Source organism: Heptranchias perlo, unplaced genomic scaffold (assembly GCF_035084215.1).
Source record: "Heptranchias perlo isolate sHepPer1 unplaced genomic scaffold, sHepPer1.hap1 HAP1_SCAFFOLD_43, whole genome shotgun sequence".
Lineage (NCBI taxonomy): Eukaryota > Metazoa > Chordata > Chondrichthyes > Hexanchiformes > Hexanchidae > Heptranchias > Heptranchias perlo.
The window spans coordinates 10,308,804-10,327,607 of NW_027139442.1; the positions used below are offsets into that span (position 1 = coordinate 10,308,804).

Sequence of the window (18,804 nt, forward strand, 5' to 3'; positions counted from 1 at the left end):
CTTTTGAAAGTTATTATTGAATCTGCTCCCACCGCCCTTTCAGGCAGTGAATTCCAGCTCAGGACAACTCGCTGCCTAAAAACATTCTCCTCATCTCCCTCTGGCTCTTTTCTCAATTGCCTTCAATCCGTGTCCTCTGGTTACCAACCCTCCCGCCAGTGGCAACAGTTTCTCCCCATCGACTCCATCAAAACCCCTCCTCATTATGAACTCCTCTATTAAATCTCCCCTTAACCGTCTCTGCTCTAAGGACAACAATCCCAGCTTCTCCAGTCTCTCCCGGTAACTGAAGTCCCTCATCCCCGATACCATTCTGGTAAATCGTCCCTCAACCTTCTCTGCTCCAAAGAGAGGAATCTCAACTTCTCTGTTGTCTCCACAATTATCATTTTTTATTGAGTGGGTTGTGCTGGTTATCTGGAAGCTGTAATTCGGTGAGTAGAAAGCAGTGGGAGGATAAGTCCGCAGATTGATTTTGGGTGATGGAGAAGACGGTGATCGTGGATTAAGACAAGGGAGGGAGATGGTCTTTGAAACCGTCACGTACTCTGTTGTAAGATCTGTGTGAGTGTGTATGTGTGTGTGTCTTCTTCCAGCAGTTCACATTTGCACCTGTGACCTGACTGGCGGATTCTCCGAACTCGCCGGGAAGTGAACCGTCAGTTTTTGTTCGTGTGTTACTGCATTAGCTCCCGATCCGGCAACACCTCGATTTTAAAATCCTCATCCTCGTGTTCAAATCCCTCCATGGTCCTCGCCCCCTGCCTATCTCTGTAACCTCCTCCAACAGATTTAATCTCCTCCGACAACCGCATGTCACTCCACCCTATCATGGATTCCACCCCACCCATTTATCTCCACCACAGACCATGTACACTGGAAGAACAGTCAGTGCTGGGACAGTCAGTCCTCTCAGACACACAGTCAGTGCTGGGACAGTCAGTTCTCCTGTACACAACGTCAGTGCTGGGACAGTCACTCCTCTTATGCACACAGTCAGTGCTGGGATACAGATTCCTGTTATCTGGCCAGTGCTGGGACACTCAGTCCTGTTATTCACACAGTCACTGCTGGGACACTTAGTCATGTTATATACACCGTCAGTGCTGGAACACTCAGTCCTGTTATTTCCACCGTCAGTGCTGGGACACTCAGTCCTTTTACATACACCGTCAGTGCTGGGCACTCGGTCCTGTTATGTACATAGTCAGTGCTGGGACATTCAGTCCTGTTATGTATACAGTCAGTGCTGGGACACTCAGTCTTGATATACACAATCGGATAAATAAATAACTGCAAACAAAGAATGAAATCTCCAGGACCTGATGGTTTCCACCCCAGGGTATAAAAGGAAACGGGTGGGGAAATTGCAGATGCATTAGTCATAATTTCCCAAATCTCTCTAGTCTCAGGAATTGTGCCTTTGGAGATGAAAATTGAAAACGTCACTCCGTTATTTAGGAAAGGAGGGAGGAAGAAACCAGGAAAATACAGACCTGTCTGTTTAAGGTCAGTTGTGGGGAAGTTACAAAATGATTCAGCACTTTAACAAGTCTGAGCTGATTTAAGAGTGTCACCATAGATTTATGAAGTGCAGGACATGTCTGACTAATCTAGTTGGATTTTTTGAGGTAACTAACAAGGTGGACAGGGGAATGTCTTTGGATTTTGACTGTATGGACTTCCAGAAGGCATTTGATAAAGTTCAGCGCAACAGATTAATAGAATAAATAAAAATGCACAGAATTGAAAGTGACTTTGTGGCTTGGGTTGGAATTGTTTGGGAGGTTGGAGAAGAGAGTAGGGACAAATGGAAAGTTCTTTGATTGTTGGTATATGACAAGTGTTGTCCCCAGGGATCTGAACTGGGGCCTCAGCTTTTCACATTTATCAATAACTTGGATGAAGGAATAGAGAGTTGTAGATCCAAGTTTCCAGGTGACACTAAGTTAGGAGGCACAGTAAGTGGTGTAGATGGGAGTAGGAATTTACAAAGATACAGTTTAAGTGAATGGACAAACTGTGGCAGATGGAGTTCAATGTGGGGAAGTGTGAGATCATTCACTTTGGATGCAAGAAGGAAACATTGGAGTATTTTCTTAAAGTGAGAGACTGGGGACGGTGGAGGAGCAAAGGGATTTGGATGTCCATGTACACAAGTCGCTAAAAGCTAATGCACAGATACAAAAAATAACCATAGACGAATGGAATGTTGGCCGTTAGATCGAGGGCTGGAATAAAACGGGGAGGAAGTGTTGCTTCAGTTCTACAGAGCCTTGGTCAGAGCCCATCTGGAGTACTGATCCTCACCAAGGATATATTGGGCTTAGAAGGGGGACAGTGTAGATTCACCAGAATGGTACTGGGGCTTGAATGGTTCAATTATGAGGACCGGTTGTATTAACTTGGTTTGCATTCTCTTGAGTTTAGAAAGTTGAGGGGTGATCTGAAACAGATATTTAAAATTATAAAGGAATTCGATAGGGTAGATATAGAAATGCTCATTTTCGACCAGCATGGGGGGTGGGGGGGGGGGGGGGGGTTGGGGGGGTTGGGGGAGTGGTGGGTGGCTCCAATCTCTTAAAGGGAGAGTGTGTCTCTTCAAATCTCTTTGAAGATAAAACTAAGCCTAATGTAAGCACGGAGATCACACATCACACATGTAAAGCACAGATGCTTTACACTATTTTACCCTTACCCTATGTTTACAAACTGATGAGTTGTGTTAAACATTGAATAAAGGTTGCACACTACGAAATCTCACATCCGACAATCTGTATGCCAGACCTCTCCAATCTGCCAATCTGAGCCTGCAAGAGTGCGTGCAACATGGCTCTCTGCAGAGGTGCAGGAGCTGGTCAGACAAAGGGACATCCTATATCCGCAGGGGGTCAAGACGCCCTCCAGACAAATGACCAAAAGGCAGTGGGAGCCACCAGGGGACGAAGTCAATGCCAGGCGCACAGCACCATGAACATGGATGCCTTACAGGAAGAAGTTCAATACTTTGACACGAGTGGTCAAAGTTGAGTAAGGTCAACTGTCAAGTGTCGTCTCCTACCAACTGCACCAGGCATTGTACCCCCACTCCTCCCCCCATCGCCCACATGCCAACAAACTCAACAATCATTACTCAACTCTTTCAGTCAGATGCTTCCTCTCACCATTACACATTACCACTGTTGCAAGCCACAGGACACACTCACTGATAGCTATTCACCCATGACAAGCACATCATCCAGATACATGTCTCGCTTTCATGCAGGAGAAGGTGGCTCATAACAGGAGGCAATAAGTGGAAGTGGCATTTAGCCTCTCGAGCCTGTTCCGCCTTTCAATGAGATCATGATGGACCTGTGGCCTAACTCCGTATACCGGCTTGAGCCCCATATCCCTTCACACCCTTGATTCACAGAAATCTATCAATCTCAGAATTAGAATTCACAATTGAGCCCGCATCAACTGTCATTTGCAAAAGAACGTTCCAAACTTCTCCCACACTTTGCGTGTAGAAGTGATTCCTAACTTCACTCCTGCAAGTCCTGGCTCTAACTGTTAGGCTATGTCCCAGCTTAGGATACCTCCAAAAACAGTCACAAATGCATCAGCAGCCACGATCAATAATCCACCCGTTATCCTGTACATCCTGCATGGTCACTTTAAAAAGCGCTGGTCGGGGGTCCTCCAGGCACTCTAAGACATGATCAGATGGTCAATGGGTAGGACTGCATTGAGTTGAACCTTAAGATCCAAAATGGTGTCTATCACTTTAAATCAGCGTTGCACACTGATTGTATCCATTATCTCCTTACTTTACAAGCTGCCGGCGTTCGGTATTTGCGCACGTGCTAATACCTAGTCCAAGATGGCGACCGGTGCACGTCACGCTGGGAACGTCCGCACGCAGCTATCTTGGCACTTCGAGATGCCACGTAGCGCAGAAACAACGGGCGCTACACGACCCAATTTTGAGCCCATTGTGTTTAAAAGAAAGCTAATTTATTTAACACTTGTACAGAATATTAACTCCAGCCCAGTTAAAGGGGGTATTAACATCAGAAAGAAACCCCATCCGTCAGAATGAACGTGGTTCAGTCCTGGATGTGATTAACAGCAGAGTCCAACCCCTGGAGTCACTCATGAACTCTCTGGTGTATCAGCAGCTCCCCCATTCTTTTAAAACTCTGTTCACAGTCAGAACACGTAAAGGGTCTCTTATCAGTGTGAGCAATTTGGTGTTCAATGAGGTGGGATGACCGAGTGAATCCCTTCCCACACACAGAGCAGGTAAACGGCCTCTCCCCAGTGTGAGTGCGTTGGTGTGATAGAAGATGCCTTTTACTTTTAAAACTCTTCTCACAGTCAGAACATTTGAAAAGTCTCTTACCAGTGTGAACAAGTTGATGTTCAATGAGGTAGGATGAACGAGTGAATCTCTTCCCATATTTGGAGCAGGTGAACGGCCTCTCCCCAGTGTGAACTCGCTGGTGTGTCAGCAGGTGGGATGACTGGGTGAATCTCAGCCCGCACTCAGTGCAGGTGAACGGCTTGTCCCCAGTGTGAGTACGTTGATGTGTCAGCAGGTTGGATGACAGAGTAAATCCCTTCCCACACTCAGTGCAGGTGAACGGCCTCTCCCCTGTTTGAATACGTTGGTGTGCCAGTAGATCCTTTGTACTTTTAAAGCTCTTCTCACAGTCAGAACATTTAAAAGGTTTCTTATCAGTGTGAACAAGTTGATGTGTCAGAAGACTGGATGAACAAGTGAATCCCTTCCCACACACAGTGCAAGTGAACGGCTTCTCCCCAGTGTGAACTTGCTGGTGTGTTAGCAGGTGGGATGATCGACTGAATTCCTTCCCACACTCAGTGCAGGTGAACTGCCTCTCCCCAGTGTGAACTCGTTGGTGTTTCAGTCGGCTGGATGACGCATTCAATCCCTTCCCACACACAGAGCAGGTGAACGGCCTCTCTCCAGTGTGTCTGCGTCGATGAGTTTCCAGCTGGGACGGGTAATTGAATCCCTTCCCACAGTCCCCACATTTCCACGGTTTCTCCATGGTGCGGCTGTCCTTGTCTCTCTCCATGTTGGACGATCAGTAGAAGCCTCGTCCACACACACAACACGTGTATGGTTTCTCCCTGCTGTGAATGGTGTGATGTTTTTTTCAGGCTGTGTAACTGGTTAAAGCTCTTTCAATAGTCTATGCACTGGAACACTCTCACTCGGGTGTGTGTTTCTCGGTGCTTTTCCAGTTGAACTGATATTTGAAATATTTTCCCACAGAGAGAACAGACAAACATTTCTCCTTCTATATTCAAAGCTCGACGATCTTCAGGTGCTGGTAATTTGAGTGACTGTCAGATCTTGACGTGATGTTTGCTTTGAGTTTCCCGTCTGCAAATCCTCCCCTTCTAATACCCTGTAAAAGGATTTACACAGTGAATGGAGGATAGAAATTCAGAACAGGCAATTCTAGTTTCTATGGAACATTCTTCTCGCTCATTCCCCCAGACTGTAAATCCCCGTCCCACACAGTCACCCTCCACCCTCCGCTGAAATCCAAACCTATCGCACTATCTCCAACATTTTTCCTTCTATTTAAGCTTTTTCTCTCCCCTGAAAGCCTTGACTCTGACTGGGTTCAGTTCCACACTCACTGGTTCCCCTCCCTCTCCTCCCCTGCAGGTCCTGACTCTGGCTGGTTTCAGTTCTGAACTGACTGGTTCCCCTCCCTCTCCTCTCCTGAAAGTGCTGGCTCTGTCTAGGTTCAGTTCTACACTCATTGGTTCCCCTCCCTCTCCTCCCTTGAAGGTGCTGACTCTGACTGGGTTCAGTTCTACAATCACTGGTTCCCCTCCCTCTCCTCCCCTGAAGGTGCTGGTTCTGACTGGGTTCAGTTCTACACTCACTGGTTCGCCTCCCTCTCCTCCCCAGAAGGTCCTGACTCTGGCTGGTTTCATTTCTGCACTGACTGGTTCCCCTCCCTCTCCTCTCCTGAAAGTGCTGGCTCTGTCTAGGTTCAGTTCTACACTAATTGGTTCCCCTCCCTCTCCTCCCTTGAAGGTGCTGGCTCTGACTGGGTTCAGTTCTACACTCACTGGTTCCTCTCCCTCTCCTCCCCTGAAGGAGCTGACTCTGACTCGTTTCAGTTCTACATTCAATGGTTTCCCTCCCTCTCCTCCCCTGAAGATGCTGACTCTAGCTGGGTGTATATCCTCGACCCCTCATTTCGATACTATTTCCATCCCTATTGCTGCCTGTAAGCAGTCCATCTGTGATATCTCCCAATTTTGGCGATGGAATCTCTCTGACCAGTCACCATTTCTCCTCCATTTAAAGACGGTCACTGATCTGTCACTAATTCTCCTTCATTTGCAGACCTCCCTGAACAGTCACCATTTTTCCTTCATTTTTGGATACTCCCTGACCAGTCACCATTTCTCCTTTATTTACTGACACGACCTGGCCAATCATCATTTCTCCTTTATTTACATACACTCCCTGACCCGTCACCATTTCTCCTTCATTTACATACACTCCCTGGCCAATCACCACTTCTCCTTCATTTACAGACACTCCCTGACTTGTCACCACCTCTCTCCGCATCTCCCTCGTCCGTTCACTTGTGCACAAGGCCCTTGCCTTCCACAGCCTTATTGCGGATGGCTGCCATTGGCAACATAGGAACAGCAGTAGGCCATTCAGCCCCACGATCCTGTTCCGTCATTCAATTAGACCATGGCTGATCTGTATCTTAACTCTATCTACCCTCCTTGGTATCATAACCCTTAATATTCTGGCCAAACAAAAATCTATCAATCGCAATTTTCAAATTTTCAATTGACCTCCAGCTTCAACAGCTATTAGGAGTGAAGCGAGTTCCAGATTTCCACTCCACTTTGTGTGAACAATTGCTTCCTGACATCACCCCTGAATGGCCTAGATCTAATTTTAAGGTGATCCCCGCCTTGTTCCAGACTCTCGCACCAGAGGAAGTGGTTTCTCTCTATCTACCCTATCAAATCCTTTAATCATATTAAATACCTCAATTAGATTACCCCTTAATCTTGTGTTTTCAAGAGAATACAAGCCTCGTCCATGCAATCTGTCCTCATCATTTACGGAAATGATCTCTGCAAGTACAGGATAGAAATTCAGAACAGACATTTCTCGTTTCTGTGGAACATTATTTTCCCCCTTGTCCCTATGAAGCTTCAAATTACCCGTCCCACACACTCTCCCCCCTTGTCCCTATTCATCTGGAAATCCCCCGTCCCACACACTCCCTCCTTGTCCCTATTCATCTGTAAATCCCCCGTCACACACAGACTCCCTCCTTCCCCCTATTAAGCTGTAAATCCCCCGTCACACACTCTCCCTCCTTGCCCCAATTAGGATGTAAATGCCCTGTTTCACACACTCTCCCCACTTACCCGTATTAAGCTCGAAATGCTGCGTCCCACACACTCTCCCTCCTTGCCCATATTAAGCTGTAAATCCCCCGTCCCACACACTCTCCCTCCTCGCCACGTCCACAATGTTTGAAATCCAGATTCATCGCAGCCTCGATTTTTCTCCCTTTCTCTCCTGAAGGTGCTGCGTGATGGTGGGGTTCGGGCCCAGTCACTGTTTGCCCTCCAGTACCCGGCCAAGTGGTAATTCTGCACCTGTGAGCCGACACAGCGAGCTGTCGGCATTTCAACCATGGACAGCAGCACAGCCAGAGTCCCTGGCTGATTCTGTCCGGCAAAGCTGAGGCCAATGGGAGCAGATCAACAACAAACTGCATTTACACTGAGCGGAGTCTCAGCAACACCGAGTGTGGCTCAGGCCCCGAATCAGAGCCGGGGGACCCAGCGGGCGGACGGGCGGGCGGGGGTCCCCGGGCTCCATTAAACCCATCACCCAGCGCCTCCCCCGTCCGACCCGCCGCTTCCTGGTTTCTTCTCCCGTTTCCACCGAGTCCGACTCCTGCTTGATATTCAAGGATTTCGAGGAAAATGGCGGAAAATACAATTTAAATTCAATAAATGAGTCCCACTACAGTTCCAATGCAATCACTATCATAACAGAATCAATCAGTGCCGGTACGGAACCGGTGGAAGAGGGAGTTTTAATTTTCAGATTCGTGGCTGACAGAAGGTGCCCAATAGTTCAATAAACATAAATCGGTGTGGAAGGCACCCTATACATTTCCGTGCTTGGGTCAGTATGGGACTGGATAGATTCAGGCACTGGGATGGATGGAGAATGATCATGTGTGTGGTCTGGATAGATTCAAGCACCGGGATGGACAGAGACAATTCCTGTGTGGGTACAATGTGTTTATTAGAGCTGAGGTCATTGAGCACTGGATAGATTCTGGGAACGAAATAGATGGTGTTGCATCTTGTGTAGGACTGGATCGATTCAAGGACCGGGATGGACAGACCCAGGCCCTGTGTGTGGACTGGATCGATTCAGGAAACGGGATGGACAGACCCAGGTCCTTCGTGGGGACTGGATAGATTCAGGAAACGGGATGGACAGACGCAGGTCCTCTGTGGGGAAAGGGCAGGAAAGTGGAGATGAGGTAAAAATCAGTTCAGCCATGATCTCATTAAATGGCGGAGCAGGCTCGAGGGGCCGATTGGACTGCTCCTGCTCTTATCTCTTATGGTCTTATCTGCACCATCACCAAGACCGCCTGCTTCTACCTCCGAAACATCGCCCCTGCCTCAGATGATCTGGTGCTGAAACGGTCATCCATGCCCTTGTTACTCCAGATTTGTCTATTCCAATGGTCCCCTGGTCAGCCCCGTATCTTCCGCCCTCTGTAAGCGTGAACTCCTCCAAAACTCCGTTGCGCTATTCTAACTCCTACCAAGGCCCGATAACCTGTCACACATGTGTTCGGTGAATTACACTGGCTCCTATTCCTTTAACCGCTGTAGCGATGTAATACATTAACGTAGACCGGGAATAACTGTGATCAATAGGTCAGTCTCTTCAGACAGTAACCAGCCCTTTCATAGATACAGTGGGTGGCTCTGAAAAGAGCCTTTTGGTTATCAGATTAAATCGTGTCCACTTTACTTGCTCTTGGAGCTCACATTGCTGGTTTTCTTTGGCAGCAGCACGGCCTGGATATTAGGCAGCACCCCGCCCTGAGCGATGGTTAACCCTCCCAGCAGCTTGTTGAGCTCCTCGTCGTTGCGGATGGCCAGCTGCAGGTGTCTGGGGATGAAGCGGGTCTTCTTGTTGTCGCGAGCCGCGTTGCCGCCCAGCTCGAGAATTTCAGCCGTCAGATACTCGAGCACAGCAGCCAGATAGACCGGGGCTCCGGCACCCACACGTTCAGCATAGTTCCCATTTCGCAGGTGCCTGTGAACACGGCCCACAGGGAACTGCAGTCCGGCCCGGGATGAGCGAGACTTGGCCTTGGCCCGAGCTTTACCGCTGGTTTTTCCTCTTCCAGACATTTCCACAATCTCACAAACACTTTCAAAAAGAATGAAGAAATCCTCCCGCACTCGCCCTTCTTCTACCTTCTGGAGGAGTGCAGTGGGGACAGTTATGATTGGTTCATGTGTTCTCAATCTCATTGAGCTGTTCGTTAAACCAATCAGAGGGCTGTTTTGTTCACCAATCAATAGCCGGCAATGAGAAAAGGGCGTAAAGTAACGAACTGAACCGTTTATTTGAAATTTGAAAAGCCCGCCAAGATATTTGTAACACAAGAAGCGGAGTTAGTAAATAATGTCGCGTAAAAACAAATATTTAAAAATCTCTCACCTTTCCTCTGTTATTCCGCATTTCTCGTTACAACTTCCAGAATCTGTTGCAACCCGTTTAAAATTCGCTTCATTCTCCGTTCGCTTGCAATGGGGCGGGAATAAAGCCTCGTTTTGTCCCGAATAATTTGCAAACAAACGTGAGAAGGAAAAGGAAATGACCGAACTCGAATCCACCGCCTTAAAACAGCTCTGAAGGGTCAGACGCGGGGGAAGGGGCGGAATATGAACTGAAATGAGAGGTTCAGGGACACGTTTCTGTTTATTGGCTCTAAATCGAACAGCGACGCAGATTATACCAGGCAGTTATTATGAGAATCTTCCCGATATTAATAGAAATTACAAAGGCACAAGTTATAGAGAGACAGTTCATGTGAAACTATCTACCGTAAAATGATTCCATACAGAGGTGTCGGTACAGCGTCTTCAGAGAGACTGTGGGTGGCTCCTAAAAGAGCCTTTGTGTTTATTTTTTTCAGTACATTGTGGAGTTTTACTTGGAGCTGGTTGACTTGGTCACCGCCTTTGTCCCTTCCGACACGGCGTGCTTGGCCAGTTCCCCGGGCAGCAGCAGGCGCACGGCGGTCTGGATCTCCCGGGAGCTGATGGTGTGGCGTTCATTATAATAGGCCAGGCGGGAAGCCTCACCCGCGATGCGCTCGAAAATATCGTTCACAAAGGAGTTCATGAAGGAGGAAGCCTCCGAAAGCTTGTGGAATTTAAAATAAATTTGTTGGACTGTAACTTGGTGTTGTGAAATTGTTCACAACAATATTTTTCCTTTATCGATTTGATTGGATATCTGAAGAGACCAATCAGATTTAATACGTGCCACCAATCACAATCACGCTCACACTGCACATTGTCCGGTTTCAGAAATTTGTTCCGAACTGTTGCAGTTCTGCTTCCGGCCAGTAGATGTCCCCAAACCCCGGGTCAATGAAGTTTGCAGATGAGAGAGGGTCAGAAGATAAACTCATTCTTCACATTATATTGCACGAGTGGGATTCAGAAAAACGGGGAATGGAGAACATTTTATTGGACAAAGCATTAGTTGTAATGCTGTATTAAATGTTTGTAATTAATTTAGGGGGTATAGCCTATACTGAGGAAAAATACAACAAAATAAAAAAAAGTTTAATAAGCTTGCTGAAAGGCCGTGTAAATGGGCATTGAATTTCCATATTGAAAGGTGTGGGGTGGTGCATTTTGCGAGGGGGAATAAGGAGGCCACGTACTGCTTGGAAAATAAAAGTCTAAATGGGGTGGAAGAGCAAAGGGATTTAGCGGTACAGATTGACAAATCATTAAAAGTAGCAACACAGGTTGATAAGGCCATCAAAAAGCAAACACAGCACATTCGAGAGGAATAGAATTGAAAAGCAGATAAGTTATGTTGAACTGTAATTTAAACTGCCAAACCTTCTGCCAAACTGTTAACCCTTCCCTTCCTGAAATCGGTGCTGACTCTTCTTTATTATATTTTTGGTTTCTAGATGTTTTTCTATTGCATTAGTGAGTAAAAGATTCCATGATCATTCCTACCACCAACTTTTAGTTAACTGGTCTTTAGTTCCCTGGATTGGTTCTATCTCCTGTTTCAAAATATAAGAATCACATTAACTCTCTTCCAGTTCTCTGGCACTATTCCTTTCTGTCATGATTTTTCCTATATATGTAACAGTGCCTCTGCTAACTCTTCCCTTGTTTCATTTAATATGTACGGATGCAATCCATCTGGAACAGGAGTTCTACCACCCTTTCTAACTTAAATGCCTTGATATCTTTATTGACCTCTTCCTCTAAAATCATGTTCACCCTGTTAATCTCCCGGGTAAATGCTGAGGGAAAGTAATAATTCAATATTTCTGGCATTTCGCTGACGTTACCTGTGAGTTTATCTTGTGAATCCCTTTGTGGCCCTCAAGATATTCTGATTTTGCTTTTGCTATTTTTGTGGTCTATGGAATAATTTACTATTACTTTTTATATTCCTTGATAATTTGATTTCGTGGTTCCTGTTTGCTTCCCTCATTGTTTTTGTGACTTCTTCCTAACCTCTTCCTATTCGCTTTTGCCATCCTCTTATTGAATATCTATGAATGAGAAATTCCACCAGCTTGTTTTGTCTGTTCAGGGGCTGATGTTTTGGAACGATTTATTGTCTGTGATTAAAGTGCCAGAAACCCAAAGGGAGCAATTCAGTCCGAAATTCCACAGAAACACTCTATTTCTCTCTCCTAGTGAAATAAGGCACTATAATGGTGAGTATAGCTGCCTTCCAAACAGTTAATTCCAACAGGTTTCAATCCCAGCACGCTGAATTCAGAAACACCAAGACTGGAACCGAATTTGATGATGTTCAGAGCGATAATATTTCCAAACAGGTCTAATTTATATGAAAAATACTTTTAAAATTCATTTCTTCCCCCATAACGTTGAAATTAACTCTGTTCCTTTGTATTATTATTTGCCCTGATCTGTACAGTGGATACAGGACACAATTGCGCGGATTCATTGAAATTAATTGATTTTCGGAAGTTTTTCCCTCTGCTGATTCCCGTTCCTTATTTAAATTTTGTCGGATTAACCTTTCTGATCTATGGAAGGGTCATTGACCTGAACCGTTTACCCGAGCTTCCCTTCTCCACAGATGCTGCCTGACCTGCTGAGTCTTTCCAGCATTTTCGGTTTTAATTTTTTCTATGTTTTTTCCCTTTAACTTTTGACGGTCGCCATTGAAACTTCCAGATTTGTGCTCAGTTTGTATTTGTGTTTCAGTTCGGTTTATATGAATTAATATAATGGGGCAATTTTCGAATGAGCAAAACAGAAACTTTATTCGGAATCAATTGTCTAATTTTTCACTGACAAAATATGAAAAAAATACGAGAGTAGAAGTTACAGGGAGAAACTATTTCCTCACATTGCACATTATCTGAATCTGTAACAACGAAGATAATGTGAATTTGTTCCACTCTGTTACAGTTCTCACTTATGGACAGTAGATGTCAGACTGTATGAGAGTGTGGGATTAATTCTCTGTCTGTCAGTCAGTATGTGATTGTGATATTCATTCTGTATCCGTCAGTCTCCAGTACAGTCTGTGAGTGTGTGATTCATTCTGTATCTGTGAATCTCTGGTGCAATCTGTGAGTGTGGGATTCATTCTGTATCTGTCAGTCTCTGGTACTCTATGTGAGTGTGGGATTCATTCTGTATCTGTCAGTCTCTGGTGCTATCTGAGAGTGTGGGATTCATTCTGTATCTGTCAGTCTCTGGTACTGTATGTGAGTGTGAGATTCATTCTGTATCTGTCAGTCTCTGGTACTGTATGTGAGTTTGAGATTCATTCTGTATCTGTCAGTCTCTGCTACTGTGTGTGAGTGTGGGACTCATTCTGTGACTGTCAGTCTCTGGTATTTTATCTCAGTGGGGGATGAATTCTGTAACTGCCTTTGGGCAAAGTGCAAGTCTGGATTCGTTCTGTAGTCTTATTTCAGGTTACAGTATGATACTTGAAACTGTATCTTTAATTCATTAATATATACAAATCTTTTGTCTTGCATTAATTTTAAATATGGATACACTTTTGGATTTTCTTTTAATCTAACAACGTCTGTGAGTTTTGTTGTAGCATTACATCTTAATCTCTGAAGATAATGTACATTTCAATCTTTTGCTGTTAAATGTTTGGACTCGTATTTATTGCGTAGCTCAGTCTGGGCGAATGGAATTGACATTGTACCTTTCAGTCTGACACTGTATGAGATTTTTGGACTGGTTTGTAATATGTAGCTTTGTCTACACTAATAGGATTCATACTGTATGTTTTAGTTTGATAAAGTATGAGATTTTTGGGACGGTATATAATGTGTAGCTCAGTCTGCACTAATAGAATTCATACTGTACCTTTCAGTCTGATACTGTGTAATATATTTAGGCTGGTTTGTAAGGTGTCGTTCACTCTGCACTTTTGGAATTGATACTGTATTTTTCAGTTTGACACTGAATATGACTTTTGGACTCGTATCTAATGTGTACCTCAGTCTGCACTAAAGGGATTGATACTGTGTCTTCCAGTCTGATACTGTGTGAGATTTTTGTACTGGTATGTTACGTGTAGCTCAGTCTGTACTAATCAAATCGATACTATATATTTCAGTATGACACTGTACGTGATTTTTGGACAGGTATCTAATGTGAACCTCAGTCTGCACTAATGGGATTGATACTCTATCTTCCAGTACAATACTGTATGTGAATTTGGGACTGTGATATAATGTGTAGCTCAATCTGCACTGTTGGAATTGATTCTGTATCTTTCAACCTGACACTGAGATTTTTGGACTGGTATGTGACGTGTATCTCAGTCTGCACCCCGTTTATCAGATCCTCCCTAAATTTAGTCTGTGTCACAGCATAAATACACGTGTTGGTGCAGGAACTGAGAAGTTGAAGCATGAATCCGGCTGACTCAATGTCACTGGCCGTATAGAACTTGGCTTTTGTTATACGCAGAGAGATAACATGAAAAACGTGTGTGCTGCATTACAATTTAAAACTGCATGATATACTGAAGAGTAAAATGATGGATTTCCTTCGGTTCTCCATCTCTGGATCCTTGTGATTCTCTCCATTGCTGCGGCCCCTGGGTCTCCGGAGGATTCTAATGGCCGCGAAAATGTGCCTGGCGGTGAGAACATTGAACAGCAAAATCAGAATGAATGGGACACAAGGAGTTAACACAAGATTGAACAAGTCAAACGCTGCCCATGCAGGTGAAATTAAAAATAATCAGTTTCAAGACACAACCCCAGGGTACATTGTCCATTATATATTCCGGGTCAAGTACAAAGTACCAGGGAATGTTTAGTAAACAGCTCAGCGCACTCACCACCCCGATAACAGCAGCCGCCGTTTTCTCGGTGCAATATTTTTTTTCAGCTTCTCACAACAAATGGCCACAAATCGATCAAAGGTGAAAACCACTGTGAACCAGACAGAAACCTCAGTGGATACAAAAATCAGGAAGTCAATGAGTCTGCACAGGGAGTAATTCTCCGGAATGAAACTGGGAAATAAATAATACCAATCCATTTCAATATCGGATTGGTGATAACGACCAGGAGATCGGCCGCTGCCATTCCCACCAGGTAGCGAGAGATACATTTGGAGAGACCGCACTTTCCTCGGGACAGGACCACAATTGCCACCAAGTTAACTGTGAGAGAGAGAAAAGGAAACAACGAAATTACTGATCAGACCTGGCGACAAAGCAGCAGTTTGACAGGATCTGGGGTGAAATTTCCAGCGTTGTAGCTGCTTCAAAGGGTGGAAACTGATTCACTGACCTGGGCAGCGATTTCGGGCAGAGAAATGTTTTGAAACACAATGATCAATAATGAATTGGGAAATGGATACAGAAACTGAATAAATTGAGCACCGGATCAACTAGAAGGGCCGAGTGAGGGGCGCAGTGCCGTTGGGGAAGGGAGAAGTGGTTTTACTGAGCGGGAATCCAACGGGTTAAATCCAGATTTGGGCTCCAGATGAATATGGAAGTGAGCGAGTTCCGGGAAGGTAGGAGACAGGGGGAGGTGCTGCTGGTTTGTTGCCCTGGGTTAAGAGAGCAGATAGGGGCTGGCACAATACGGGAAAGACCGAGATCCGCGACGGTGTGTTTGAGGCTTCGGATCGGATTGGACGAGGCAGCTGGATGCCGAGCCACTGAGTGAGATTGGGAGGGAGACAAGGAAAAGGACATGTTGGAGCTGGAGTAGAGTCAGGTGCAGATGGTTTGGAAAAGCGGATAAGCTGAAGCAACGGATGAGGAGACAGAGGATTCAATGCAGTGGGAGGACAGGCTGGGATGCACAGAGACTGCAGCAGAGTGTCAGAGGAAATATAATCTATAGGTCCCAATAACACAAAGCAATTGATGAATTCAACCTTTCATGTCAGGGAAAATAACGTGTTCAAGAAATTTGCTTTGCAAATTCAATTAAAGTTAAATTAAATTGCATTAATTAAGTTAGCCTCGTTTTTATTGAATTATGCTGGCATCAGCTGCTCGAACACAGTATCCTATTAATTGAATGCGATCAAGAAATCACTGATTTTATTCTTTAAATATATTTCAATTATTTGTATGTATTCAGTCAGTAAATAAGTAAAATGAATATTCACATAAACTGCCTGAGGATCTGATAGCGATAAACACACCCGGAGCGAATAAAATAAAACTCACAATCACACAACATCTTAAGAACACCTTCAAATCAGATCACCTCTTCATAATTGCACTGGAAGTTTCAGCAGTTCATTCCAATTAGTAATTCACAACACTGCCACGCTCTCTCTTCCTCTCTCGCTTTCGCTCTCATTCTCTCTGTCACTCTTTCGCTCTCTCTCCCTGCCTCTCCCTTTGTCTCGTTCCGTCTCCCCCATGATTCCAACAGATAAAGTACAAACTAATACAACTTAACCTCCAAACATTGCATTTTACGGTGAATTATTTCACGGTGAAGCAGACAAGGAGATGTGAAAGAATCAGCAGCAAACTCCGTTCAGTAGCCAGACTTCTGGAGCTGCGTCAGATACACAGATAAGGGAATAATATTTCATAACAGTAATAACCAGTCAATACATTGAAATCCCAGTTAAACTGAATCATGTTATTGTGGAGGGAGGACATTCCGCTGCCTCCTTGTCACACTGGGACCGTGAGCTGTCTCATTATCAATCACTGAAAGCGGATATATGAATAAAATGTCCCAGGACAGGTTGGCTCCACAACAGGAAACTGTTAACAGCTCCTGACGGCCTGACACCAGCTCTTAGCCCAGACACCTGAATCCAATATATTCAGATGTAACGAGTCGCACGACACCATGTTACAGTCCAACAGCTTTATTTGATATCACAAGCATTCGGAGCTTTGCTCCTTCATCAGGTGAAGTGAAGATATGCATATAAGCACAGCATATATAGTCAGAGAACAATGCCTGGTGATTACAAATAATCTTTCTAACTGCCCTTTATCACACCTCTGCAGAGAGATAATCACAGCAATCAAAGAAGTGAATGATATTCAAACAGGTTAGTCAGGGAAGCATTACATCCAAGAATACTGAGGTGGGGTCACAAGGGATCAAATGTAGCAAATGCTGGGGTTTGTATTGAAAACAGATAACTTTTTTTTGCTGGAAATCGCAGCAGGTCCGGCCGCATCTGTGTATGGAGAAAAGGCCAACTACGACTTGAGTCTGGATCACTCTACTTCAGGTGGGGTTACATGTAGCGTGACATGAACCCAAGATCCCGGTTGAGGCTGTCCTCATGGGTGCGGAACTTGGCTATCAATTTCTGCTCGACGATTTCGCGTTGTCGTGGGTCTCGAAGGCCGCCTGGGAGAACGCTTACCCGAAGATCGGAGGCTGAATGTTCTTGAATGCTGAAGTGTTCCCCGACTGGGAGGGGATCTTCCTGCCTGGCGATTGTTGTGCGGTGTCCATTCTTCCGTTGTGGCAGTGTCTGCATGGTTTCCCCGATGTACCATGCTCCGGGGCATCCTTTCCTGCAACGTATGAGTTGGACAACTTTGGCCGAGTCACAGGAGTATGAACCATGTAACTGGTGGGTGGTGTCCTCTCGTGTGATGGTGGTAGATGTGTCGATGATCTGGCATGTCTTGCAGAGGTTACCGTGGCAGGGTTGTGTGGTGTCGTGGTTGCTGTTCTCCTGAAAGCTGGGTAATTTGCTGCGAACGTGGTCTGTTTGAGGTTAGGTGGCTGTTTGAAGGCGAGTAGAGGAGGCGTGGGGATGGCCTTAGCGAGGTGTTCGTCGTCATTGATGACATGTTGAAGGCTGCGGAGAACATGGCGTAGTTTCTCCGCTCCGGGGAAGTTCTCTCCCGTGTTTGTCTTCTGAGGAGGTCTATGGGATTTTTCGCTTTGTCCCGTCGGAACTGTCGATCGACGAGTCGAGCGTCATATCACGATCTTCCGAGGGCGTCATTCAGCGTCTGTTGGTGTCCATCGCGTTCCTCATCGTCTGAGCAGATCCTGTGTATTCGCAGGGCCTGTCCATAGGGGATGGCCTCTTTGACGTGGTTAGGGTGGAAGCTGGAGAAGTGGAGCATCGTGAGGTTGCCCGTGGGCTTGCGGTAGAGTGAGGTGCTGAGGTGCCCGTCTTTGATGGAGATTCGTGTGTCCAAGAAAGAAACTGATTCTGAGGAGTAGTCCATGGTGAGTTTGATGGTGGGCTGGAACTTGTTGATGTTTTCGTGTAGTCTCTTCAGTGATTCTTCGCCATGGGTCCATAGGAAGAAAATGTCGTCGATGTATCTGGTGTATAGCGTTGGTTGGAGGTCCTGTGCAGTGAAGAAGTCGTGCTCGAACTTGTGCATGAAAATGTTGGCGTATTGGTGTGCGAATTTGGTCCCCATGGCTGTTTCGTGTGTTTAGGTAAAGAACTGGTTGTCGAAGGTGAAGACATTCTGAACCAGAATGAAGCGGATGAGTTGTAGGATGGCGTCTGGAGATTGGCTGTTGTTGGTGTTGAGTACTGAGGCTGTCGCAGCGATTCCGTCATCGTGGGGGATACTGGTGTAGATTGCCGAGACGTCCATCGTGGTTCAAATGGTCGATAGGTGCTGAGTTTTTGTAGGAAGTCTGTAGTTTCGCGACAGAAGCTGGGGGTTCCCTGCATGATGGGTTTCAGGATGCCCTGGACGTATCCAGAGAGGTTCTCACACAGGGATCCGTTGCCTGATACGATAGGACGTCCGGGTGTGTTGGCTTTGTGTATCTTTGGGAGGCAGTAGAAGTCTCCCACGCGGGGATTACGTGGGATGAGAGCGCGTAGGATGCTTTGAAGGTCTGGATCGAATGTCTTGATCAGTTTGTTGAGCTGGTGGGTGTGTTTTTTGTCGGATCTGCGGGTAACCGTCTGTAGTGTTCCTGGTTGTCCAGTTGTCGGTATGCTTCTTTGCAATAGTCCGTTCTGTTCTGTATGTCGATGGCT

At 45.7% G+C, this 18,804-nt stretch overlaps 1 protein-coding gene across 1 annotated transcript; it reads right to left on the bottom strand.

Annotated features, from left to right (window-relative positions):
• Positions 1 to 4,018: 4,018 nt before the first annotated feature.
• Positions 4,019 to 5,087, bottom strand: LOC137312590 (zinc finger protein 436-like). Its single transcript, XM_067979119.1, has one exon. It carries the CDS (start codon positions 5,085 to 5,087, stop codon positions 4,134 to 4,136), a length of 954 nt encoding a protein of 317 aa, XP_067835220.1. The 3' UTR covers positions 4,019 to 4,133.
• Between the last annotated feature and the right edge of the window lie 13,717 nt (positions 5,088 to 18,804).

Excerpts from the sequence above, each read along its gene's own strand:
- LOC137312590 (XM_067979119.1), bottom strand. The coding sequence starts at position 5,087 with ATGGAGAGAGACAAGGACAGCCGCACCATGGAGAAACCGTGGAAATGT.